Below are 12,120 nucleotides of genomic sequence, written 5' to 3'. Positions count from 1 at the left end.
TTACATTATAATATAAATCATGCAAATCATTTCTGTATTTGCATTACATGTATTTTTATATATGTAAAAAATTATTTATAAAATAAACTAGAACTATTGCCACTTGCATGATGCTACCTGCTTACCTTTTTTTTTTTCATCCTGATGCATTGTGTTTCACTGTTCCCCTTTGTGAAACATGCAGCAAAAAATAAAGGTAGAACCATATATGATAATAGGAGAATAAATAACAGTATCTGCCCAGAAATTGTGTTATGTTCATGTTCCAACCCATCCAGATTAAGAAATTAGTGACAAATAATTTTGCAGAAGGCAGAAAAGAGAGCTCATTCATATCATTTTATTATTTACACTTAGCTGTTATTTTCCTAAGAAGGAATGTATGGTTCTTTTAATGTTGGAAATTTTTACTTTTTTCTTTTTCAAGCTGTAGTTGAAAGTTATACCTCCAAGTGTAAATTCAGCAAGTTTTCACTAAAGTCTTTGACAATTTTATCAAAAGAAGTAACTCAAAAGAAAAGTCAGCAGTGACTCTCAGCCCCAACTCTCACCTTTCCTGTCCACACCATAGCCCCAGTGGGGCAGGGATAGAAAATAAGAGAGTGAGAAACCTTCTGGGATGAGGAAATGTGGTCTGACAGTGTTAATGATATTCCAATAACAAAACAAGAATGTGACATTAAATCAAGGCAACTGTCACTGCTCCTAATGTTCTGTATGATATTTTTACATAAGATCAATTATTCGCCATTTATTATAGTAGACGTCTTTGAAATTTTATTGTAAGGAGAAGTCAAAGTCAATATAAAACAATCACATATTAAAAAACACTCTTTCAAGTATTCACTTTGTTGAGTTAGAAATCATTTAGAGCAACCCACAGCCTTTTAAAATTTGCGCATCTTCACTTGTAAGCATTGGGAATTGATTGCTTAGAGGATGCTCTAAGTAATGCATGTGCTTCTTTGTTTCCTGAAAAATGTCCAGGTGAAATAAAAAATGGGATTCTGAAAATAGGATCTGTGACTATGCCAGTTTATAACCCAAGTGAGAAAATGAAAGTGCCTGATGTTTTGTTCTATGAAAACGCTCAAGTAAGTAGAATTCTCTGGCTTCTCTTGCACAAAGTTTGTTCAATGTTTATTAATGTACATGTTCTCAAATATGAAATAAGATGATAACTAAGGTTAATAAATAAAATGATTTTTAAGGTTCTAGTTCTGAAATAGTTTCTTCAGCTAAAAATTTTTCTGTAGTGATTTGATGCTTCTTTGGGCAACCTGGTTCAGTGCCCCACCACCTTCTCCTCCTAAAGAAATCCAGTCTTGTGGCTCGATTATTCATCTTGAAAGAGGGTTTTACAGGGAATGTTTTATGGGGAAGTTTTGCAAGTTGACAGTCTTAACACTATTAAGTTTGAGAAGCTAGATGATGAGTAATTAGTATTATTAATCAGCCACTAGTTAATCATTATTTATTTTATAGAACTTGAGTTATTAATTAGTTATTAGTTAGTGTTATTGGCGGTAATTAGTTAATGGTAGCAAAGAGTAAGAGCAATCAGTGTGGACAATTACAGGAAAGGGCTTGGTGACTTATTTTTGTTTGTTTGTTTTTCCACCCCTCCCACCTTCCTTTCACAGAGGTAGGTGTACTCCAGCTGTTTTTGCTATCTAGCACACAGACCTCAAAATTCTCAGACAAGGGTATCTTTAACCAGAGAATTACCCCCTGGGTGACTGTTGGAACCCTGATAGCTGGTGTGAGATACTGTAATATTTCACTGAGCTTGTGAAATATTTTCCTTTCAGGATCTTGGTGTGGGTCTCCTGCCTTTGTGAATTTCTTTTTCTCTCTTCTCTTGTTGTATTTTTTCATCTTTTTCTGGATTTTTCTTCATCTTTCTGGAATTTCTTTCCAGAAAGGCTATCCTTTCTACTATGTGATTGTCACCTACTGAAGGTGATGACAGACCATGCAGGGAGGACAGATCACAGTCATCTTCATCTTCCCCAGTAACGTTTCATGTGAGAACTGGTTCTGCGTTGCCATTTCTAGAACTCATACCTGCATTGCTTTTTCCATCTTCTTGCATGTAGTTTAAGTAGTTACAGTTGTACACTCTGCATAAAAATGTGCACAACTGTGAGGGGTTGGGGGGAATGTCTGGAGGTCATTGAGACCAGCCTCCTGCCTAAGCAGGTTTCCTACAGGTTCCACAGGAAAGAATCCAGATGTGTTTTTAATATCTCCAGAGAAGGAGACACCAAAATTCCCTGGGAGGCCTGTTCCAGGTGTTCTGTCACTTTCAAAGTAAGGAAGGTGTTTCTCACGTTCCGATGGAACTTCCTGGGTTCCAGTTTGTGTCAGTTGCCTCCTGTGCTGTGACTGAGCACCACTAAAAAGAGCTTGGCCCAATTGTCTCAACACCTGCCCTTTAGATACTTGTAAGTGTGCCAGTGGAATTCAACATCACCACGGCACATTGCTGTCTGTCCACGAGTGGCACCATGATGTTAATGTTTTTTAGGTGATATGATATGATAGATTTGAGTTTCCAGGCTCTGTGGAGCTTGGATTAAGTTCATACTTAATATTGTTGTGTCTACTTCTTCATGTAAATATTGTATCTGAAACGTCTGCACGCATTCTAATACAATATTAATTTTGGTCCTGATTAAAAAAAATCAATACGTAGCATCTCTTGCAGGAAAGCAGTTCTTCAGGGAAACTAGAACGTGTGCGTATTTGTCCAATTTGGGATAAAAATAAAATGCATCAGAAGGAAATACTCAGCTTTAGCAGTAAAATAATAATAATAATAAAAAAATGTAACCAGTAAATGATTTGCCTTCAAGTCTTCCCTTGAATTATGCATGGGGTATTCATTAGTCCTTTGACATGCCTGGTTAGGATTTTGTTGTATTAAGCTGTTTACATGAATTTTTTTCCTCCGCGCCCAGCCTCTGCCTGGAGAGATTTGGACATTTAAAACATCTTTCACACAGTTATAAATGGTATATTTCTATATAGTCAGAAATGACCTGTGAGGTACTGTGGGTTTTTTTGCTTTTTTTTTTTCCTCAAGATTAAGTACTAGAGAGAGAACAATATTGTGAAAAACTTTGTTTCTATATATGTTTAATCTAAAGACAAGCATTCATTCCTCTAAGTAGCTTGTCTGACCTACTTTCAGATGACCTATTTTCACTAGGCACAGTGGAGAAATATACAAGACTATTGCTGGAGTAAAGTAGTCAGCATTGCCATATAATCCATAAATCCTTTGGATCCTTTTAAACAAATTATTTGTGAGGAGCGTGATGTGGTTGAATTTTGTATTGTTTGTGTTACCTTTTGCAATATTGCATATATCTGTAAAATACATATCATATACTTTGACTTCATCTAGGCAATCTACTTTAGAAGTTATAAGAAACATAAACTTGAGCTTGTATTTTCCTATTATCCTATTATTATTTTCTTTGAAACTAAAGCTTAATTACAGTAGGAAAGTGTATTTGTTACTAATTTAGACCTGGTGTTTAATGTAAAAAACATACAAATGAAAAACCACCCTGTTTGTAGTGAACGCATTCTCCCTGTGTTTTGTTTCTATTCTGTTCTACCAGGATACATTTTATTTCCTCCTAGTAGTGTTGCTGGAAAGTTGTCCAATGTGTGTAAACAGAAGTTCTTATGCACTCGTGACAAACATTCATCTAGGCTAAGAAGGAAATGCATTAGGAATGAATACTGAGAGTAACATATATTTAGGGAAATCAAACACCCAAAGTCAATTGGAGCAAAGGAAATACATAAGTGAAATTAGTGATTGTGTTTCACTGTTTTAGTCACCAGCTAAATTGCCTCTGCTATTATTGATTGAGAGACACTTGCTATAAAGTGAGTAGCTGTAAGTACAGTGTTCAATAAAACATGGCCTAAATGCTGGTAGTTCCTGTGTACTTCTGTTATTAGTGAATACATAAACTAGACGGTGTAAAAACGAGAGTGAAAATCATGTTTTTCTTTCTTTAGCACATGATGGTAATGGAAGATATGCTAAAAGACTTTCTGTTGGGAGAACATCTTCTTTTAGTTGGCAATCAGGTGAGTTAAACATTTCTTATAATGCATAGGATAGACTTGTTTAAATTGTAACATCAATACAATTAAAATCTTCAATCAACTACATTCTCTATCCTTGATGCTTATGTGCCAAACTTCTGCTTCAAGAGGTTCCAGTAGAGGACAAGAGGTGAACAAATAAGTTGTATTAAAATTTTACTTACTGATTTCAAAATATTAGTGTTCTTGAAAGAGATACAGATCCACTTTATTTTGCATATTTTTGATAATGGAGACTTTACAGGTGAGATTGTGGGGGCTGTCATATTCTTTTAGTTGGCTGCTATTTCATAACACCTTTATGTTGTGCCTTTGGAAAAAGTCTAATCCAGAACTCGAATGGTCTAGTCTAATATGAAAAGTAAAATGCTAATTATTGTTAAAGTATCTCTGTTGAAATTATAGTGTATGTTTATATTCAGTCTCATCTATTTAGAATCCTTCTCAAGAGCTTTTATTTAAGATTTCCTACTTCAAATCTCTGTGGAATTCTTCCAAGAAGTATCACATATTAATATTAAATAATAATAAATATCTATTTCATTAATTAAAAACACACACTATTTCCTTAGCACGATATGATCAATTTTCCCCATTCCATAAATAATGCTCTGTGCCATCTGCAAAGTTGTTACTGATGATGCTGCATATTAAGATTGCCTCCAGGACTTACTGTCATGTGAAGGCAGGGACAGTGTTCTCACTGACAAGGTCCGCAATCCCACCATGGCCATGCAAGAAGAGCAGATCTGTAAATAACAGCTTGGATCAGCCAGGTGCCAGTGTCTGCCAGATAAGTGACAGGGAAGGTCTGAAGTCAAGTGAGCAGGCATGGGGCTGCAGTCACTAAGATTCAGGGCCCTGCACAGCATCACTTGGAGTCTAATTCAGGAAGGGACCGAAGAAAGAGCCTGAGTGTTCCCAAATGACAGGGAGAAAGGGGAGCCCATTGAGGCTATTTGTGGTTTGCTCTGCTGCTGTACCATGAGAGCTGACCTTCAGTGCAGGCAGCTAAAACCCTAAGGACTGGGTAGACAAGCATGCAGAGCTTGGTGGTACACTCAGGTATCTGACATGTGCTTTGTATTTTAAACTGGTTTGAGAGTAAGACACTTGAGAATGATTTCTGGGTTATAAAATATTTTTCCAGCATCGGTATCCTCATCTTTAATAATTTTAATAATTTAATCTGTAAAAAATTTTCTTAAAGCTTATGAAAGTTTGACTGGAGACAATGATAAAGGATTAGACCAGGTATTGGAACATACTGCTTTGATTTTAGACGTCAGCTCAGCTCTGCCATTAAAATTTGTTCTGTCCTTGGCAAATCAGTAATACTTAGGAGTTTTGTTTTTTAATCACAAACGTATGTTCTGGGTACATCCAGGTTTGATATTTCCAGACTTGTTCCACTGTTTCTGTGTGGGACTAAGTTAGGCCAGGTGGCCTTTAACTTTAATTATTTACTGATTTATTAAGTAATGTCTTTAATTATGAGCACTTTATTTGCCATTCTGCCATTGTTTCAGTCCCGCCATCCACAACAACCATCCTTGATTTCACAGAGATGGTCACTAACCATTTAGAAATTGCTTGGGTAATTCCATACGTGTATTACTGAAAATTACTATAGCATGTGTTGAATCCTGTTCAAGTACTTCAGAAGTAACCATGTTTTCATGCTGAGTGCACAGATATTTTGTGAATAAAATGAGTGTGCAGGGATTAACGTGTAGTCTCTCATATAGAGATTTGGTTTCTCTTAGTTGGCTGGATTTCATTTTCCTGTTTTACCTCTTCGATTTTCCTTACATGTGTACACATAGAATTTCTGTTAGTTTAAGTCCATTTTCTTTATTTCACAGTTGTAACTGAAGTCTCTTCTGTATACTATTATTAATTTTTGTGGGCTGACCAATGAGAGTCCTTTTAGAGGGTTTTGTGTTTTTTTTTCCAGGATTTGAACTTTGAAGATAAATATTTGACATTCCATAAATCAGAATTAAATGATTTTGATAGTGTACCATTGGAAGAGTAGCGTGGTTAAGATGGTATTTTACAGGTGTTATAGCTGGAAAGATTATTGTGGTGGAAAAGGAAGAGTCAAGGAAGAAATGCTCACCTGTATCCAAGGATCTAGGCTCGAGGTGGAAAACTCCAAAAAGGAGGGATCTCCAGAAAGGGATCCTTCCCCAGTGGCAGTCAGCCCTTAAATGCAGTCTTGCCTTCACCTGTGCTCCCAGGGCTTACTCCCTCATTGCCTCAATCAGTGGTTCAAGCTGTGACTCAACAGTTGCCATACAGATGTATATTAGGGACTTCCTTTCTTTAATGAAACCAAGGAGAGGTTAAAGATAATTTTTGGGCATTCACAAATCTTTAGGAGTTCAACTTCACAAGCAAACGACTTTATTCACATGTAGGCCTTGAAGAGTATGTGGCCCAGGGTTTTGTATCTTTAATATATTATGCAAAATAAGGGTTTTGCTAAATGCTTACACTGGTTGTTGATTTATTTTGGATACTAACGTGCTTCAATTTAATGTACAAGCAAACAGGTTTCTTTGGGTCCTTGGGAAACACAGTGAATAGATAAGAATTTTCAGCTGTGGAATAGTTTCTGATAAAAGGAAATGCCAATGCTTTAAATATAGCTTCTGATATTGCTTCCTGAGAGACTCTGAAGTCTGAGTGTGAATGAAACCATCCATAGTTTCTCAAAGCAACTATGAAGCAGCTTCTTCCTTGGCTGAGAGAAAGCAGCTATTTATTGCTCTCAAAGCAACAGGCAGGCAACCACAAGAATCCTGTTCAGTAAAGGTTACTTATTCTTTGCAGTGACTGTTTACGTGGCTGTTATCATATAGCTGTTACGTTGCAGCCATTCCCTGGGCTTCATGGGGCAGAGTGAACTACTTATTCTTATTATCAAGTAAAACTTTCAGGCTGTTTTGTTGTGTATTTTTTTTTTTCTAATGGACATCGTACAGTTTGTAGGTTGGTCGTTACTTGATATCTTGAATTTTTGTCTTTGGCAATGAGGAGATAAATTATACTCATGCATAATTGTTTATGTGGGAAAAAATTGTTAAGTAACAGTTGTGAAATATATTTTTGAAGTGTTACATGTAACATTTGCCATAAAAGTATTTAAAAAATCTTGCATCTAGAGTTGTGTCAAGAGAGACGTTGGATGCTTCACCTTTATTGGTCCTAAGTGAAGTAAAACATCGGCTGTCTTGAAGAGACCAAATGAAAGATTCATCATTTTAAAGGGTTTCTGACTTTCTGGGGAGAGAAGGCTCATAGCCTTCTCACTTCTGAAGTATTTTATAACCCTGAAGTACTAAAACACTTAACCTTACATTAAACAAAATAAAAGTATTTTATTTGACCTTACTCTTTTGCTGTAATTTGTAGTATGACCTGTTCAGATAACTGATCTCGTAAATTGAAGAGGTTCTGTCATAGCAGTGAGTCCTGAATATTTCTGCTCTTAGGGCACAGTTTTCATGCTAGAGGTATTTCATAACAAATTGTGTTCATTTTGGCCCTTATAGTTATTCTATTTTATTAACTGTATACATGAAGTGTAAATATTATAAATGTGAATGTATTATATAAATATCTATACAATACACTTTTAGTATGATGTACAGTGAGTTAACCTAAAACAATCCAATTGCAATTCTTTGTAGTATGACAGAGGCAGCTTGTATCAGGCCCTGGAGTTCTGCCATGCCTTGAGAACTACACATAATCCCTAAGGTTAATGCCTCATTAACCCTTATCCATTCCATAATGTGTCTTTTAAGTAATACATATTTTTAAAAATTCATTTCGGTAGATACAGATAATATTTGTATGTACATCTGAGGCACCTTCTGCCCTTCTGTTTGATTGCACCCCACCAGCTTTGGCACAGTGCTTTGCCTTGTGCAATTAGATCAACTGCTGTAGGCCTTGTACCATTCTTGTACCAATTCATAGGAATGAAAAGTTTCTGAGTAAACATTACTGTCACTGTTGTTTGGGCATTACCAAAGCTGAGGAATATTCTCTGTCAGTCTTCCTGAAGAGTGGACAGAGGAAAATACGGTGTACATCGATACAGCCTCAGTGTTCATCAAGACCATTCCCTATAAGTCATCTTCTTGTTGCTTTCTTCTTTCCAGAATTCCCAGCTGCTCTTTTGTCTTGTAGTTCTCTTCATTGCCAACGTTTATCATTTTCATGGATTTGGTATTTGCCAGACTATCCTTGAAATATCTATGTTACCAGTATAAAAAGAAACCACCAAGTTGATAATAAGAATAATAAGAAATGCCATTAGATACTGTTTCAATTACTGTTGAATGCTAAGAGCAGTTTAATTTTGTGCTTCTTCACTGATGATTTGGAAAATTTGGATTTTGACTTTGCCTTTGTACTTGTTCAGAATGGCTCCCCACTAATTCTTCCTTGTATGAGGAGAGAAAACTTTGCAAGTCTTGTATCAAGGAAATAAATTAGCATGATTAGTTCTTGTTTTCTGCTTTTCTTCAAGTCAGACATGAATGTAAATGGACTCTCATTACCTTGAAGAGTTTAGTGAGACAAATGATTGAGTCTTTCTTAAAGATGCTTAAAAGAACGTGCTTGAATAGATCGTTCCATCTAAGGTAAAATTATTCTTACATCTTTGTGAAATTGCATTAAATAGATACTGAGAGCATATAACATTATCAGTCACCAACAAAACTTAAAATACTGAATGCTTAGCATCTTAACTTCTCTAGAAGAAATTTTTACTTGCTTTGACTTGTAAAGATGGACAACTTCCTCTGCAAGGCAAGAATGTACTATCCTAAAGCAACTTTATTACTGTCCCTTTGAACATGAAGAAACAGAGGTCTAAATGAGCTAAATTTGGCAAACTGCTGTGGTAATTTTTGCCTAAGGAGTTTTTTTGTGACAGTTGTGTAAAACTCAGAAAATATTTGTCTTTTACTTCTACAGTCACATGCATATGTAGCATTCTCTTTAAATGTCTGTCTGCTTAAATTATCACTTTCTGCCTTTGCACGTTATATTGTGAAGGATCAGAATAGAAAAAGAATCAACTAATTGATTTTCTTTGGGATTTATCTACCCAGAATTCTTTTTATTTTGATTTTTACATAGCTTCCCCTCTGCTGAACATACATTTTCTCACATAACTGAAAATATAAAAACAACAGTGCCCTAAAAGGGCACTGGGTGGATTTTTGTACTAAAATTCAGGGGAAAAAAAGTAAGATATCTGCCGGCTTGTCTACATTTGTAGTTGGGAATGTATCCAAAGCGTTCAATTCATGACTTTTGATAATGGTGAAATTTTAATTTTTTAATCTTTTGTTGTTGTTGTTTGTCCCAGCTTCTGAATTTGTAATAAAATAATGAGTTCATAAACCGGAAGATGCTCACGTGCGATGCTCTGCTGTGACCAGTATATAGATCACTTTTGGGGCAGGACTTAATCACTGCTGATTTATTCACGTTTATTCCAAGCGAAGCTTATTACACCAGGAGTATTTGACAGAGCTGTGTAGGTGCTGCTTGTTGCTCTGGTGATAGAACTTTTTCTCTCTCTCTTTTTTTTTTTTTAAATCAGAACTATGGTTCTGGTTTTACGTCCTCTGGTGTAAAAATAGCAGCCTCAGTCAAAATGCTTGCACTCTTGCAAATGTTTTTGTTGGCAGATGCAGGCAAGTTACAGACATGGAAGATGGTTCAGTGCCAAGGCCAGTGTTAGAAACCATTCATTAGCAAAAGTGTCCTCATTTTCTTCATTTGGGAAAGTGAAAAACCATAAGTTTCTGTGACAATGATGCTATCAATATGATTATTGTATATGTAGTAACAAACTGAGGACTTTTACAGGATTCTTTATATTCTGTGTCAAAATTTAATAAAAAGGTTTTGTCCTTTTTTTCCCCTAATAATGTGACTTGAAAATTACGAAATTTTGTTAAAGGCCAAAATGATGAAGTAGCAAACTGTTTTTCTCCCCAGTTTTAAAGAATTGTTTCATCCTTCAGTAATGAGACAGATGCTCTGCTGAAGGTGATTTAAGCTGCGCAGGATGGCTGCATGCTGAAATGCAAAAGCTGTGATTGCAGTGCTTCTGCTGATGGACATCACCGATCTTTAACTGCTTTGGATATGACCTGCAGATTATTTAAAAGGAAATGAAAATGAGGCAGCATTTTTAGATTTATTTTTCCTAAGAGGCAAACTATTAATTTAAAAAACATGGGCACAGTAAGACATGTTATGTCTTACTGACATAAGTTGGACTATGCAGGGGAGAATTTTATCCCACTACTGTAATAGCTGCGTCCTGAATTGCAGAACACCTCCTGGGACCTGTAAAAACCTTGTTTATATTTGAAACTACAGTTACTGCTTGAAGATTAAGTCATTTTATCCTTGGCAACAAGTGTTTACAGTGTCAGGAGAATTTTTAACTAAGGGTTTATTTTGCCTTCTAATTGCATAATCTCCTTTTTATTATTCATTAGCATAGATACTTACTTACCATTTTCCTATTTCACTTGTCCCATATGTCTGACAGAGGAAAAATTGCCTGTAACTTGCTTTCTGAACTACTTCTATTCAATTTAGCTGAAACACCAACAAAGATGCTTTTTTTCCTCTGGTTAGCATATTTTCATATTTCTGATACATTAAGTAACTGCTATAGTATGTATATAACACACAGAAAGTGTTAACAGTAAGCTGGTTTGGAGTGTTACATTAGGCTGCAGTAATTGCAAATTATGTGAGATTGCATTCTGAATTTGACCCAAGTTCACCAGCATTTTACTGTGTTCCTGTGACACACGTAGTTCTGATTCCTTCTATTTAAATAGTTGACTACACGTGGTGTGGGTGGCTGATACAGCTTGCTCCTTGGCACTGGATATAGATTGAAAAGAAAGGAGGGTAATTTTGTTGCCATTACGATCATTTTTTACTTCTGAGATGCCAGTAACTTATTTCAGAAGTTTTTTCCTAAAATGAGTTAGCCTTTTCCACTCTTCATATTTACCTGAAGAAGAAAGACCACCAGATGTATTTTTCCCATGAGGTTCCAATGAGTTTGAAATAAACCTGGTTTCCTTGGCCTTGTGCTAATGAGTAATATTCAAGGAAAGAACTCAGCCGAACTCTTCTTTTCTGCAGTTTTTTAATGGTCTAAAAGAGCCTTCTAAATATATTCCGTCTCTTCCTTATTCTCTAACATGTCATGGGGTAAAGGAGACAAAGAGAAGTGGGAGCGTGTCATGAAGTAAGAATGTGGAGGAACAGAATCAAGGAGCTTTCACTTGAACTTTGCTCTAGCTGCTGTTGCCAACCAAGGATTTTCTGTGGTACACCACAACCTCTAAGAAGGCACGTCATGTACTCTCTGAAGAAGTTCAGTCTAAAAATTGGGCAATGTTAATGTGTTCATAATAGCTAAAATGTGGTGGGAATGCCTTTTGAATACTACATGCACCTTTAAAAATGTATTATGTTCTAGAATCAAGGTATCCTTAAAAAGAAATGAAAGCAGGTGTGCAAGGAATCTGGTGAGAGGCCCAAACACAAACAAGACAAGGGTGTGGTGTGGTGATGGCACAACTCCCACTGACTTCACTGTGCTACTTGGCTAAGAGTGCTCTCAGCCTTCCTCCATGGTGGTCCCTCACCAGGCTTGTGTCTTCTGAGCATCCATTCAAAAGTGAGCTGCGTTCCTGTTAATAACCTTGGTGACAATTTAGCACGGATTGAACTATGCAAAACCAGCTGTGCATGTCCTCTTCCTGTGGGAAAGGGAGAGAAATTAGCTGTCATTTTGTAGGTGCGAAAATATTATTTTCAAGTATTATTTGAAGAATCTACAGACCGTACATTAATGTGATGGAAGTTCAAGTTCTTTTTTTTAATTTATGGTAACCATTTTTTGTTTAGTTGTAAGTATGC

General features: G+C 36.1%; 1 protein-coding gene across 1 annotated transcript in view; it reads left to right on the top strand.

Moving 5' to 3' along the window:
- Positions 1–12,120, top strand: part of VWA8 (von Willebrand factor A domain containing 8) — a 91,975-nt gene that overhangs the window by 23,541 nt on the left and 56,314 nt on the right. Inside the window, exons 9-10 of the mRNA XM_019612065.1 lie at positions 988–1,094; positions 4,042–4,113. Of these exons, the coding sequence (XP_019467610.1) occupies positions 988–1,094; positions 4,042–4,113 (179 nt within the window). The remainder of the gene's footprint in view (positions 1–987; positions 1,095–4,041; positions 4,114–12,120) is intronic.

Source organism: Meleagris gallopavo, chromosome 1 (assembly GCF_000146605.3).
Source record: "Meleagris gallopavo isolate NT-WF06-2002-E0010 breed Aviagen turkey brand Nicholas breeding stock chromosome 1, Turkey_5.1, whole genome shotgun sequence".
NCBI lineage: Eukaryota > Metazoa > Chordata > Aves > Galliformes > Phasianidae > Meleagris > Meleagris gallopavo.
Note: the sequence above shows the minus strand (reverse complement) of the source record. Positions and strands in the feature narration are given on the sequence as shown.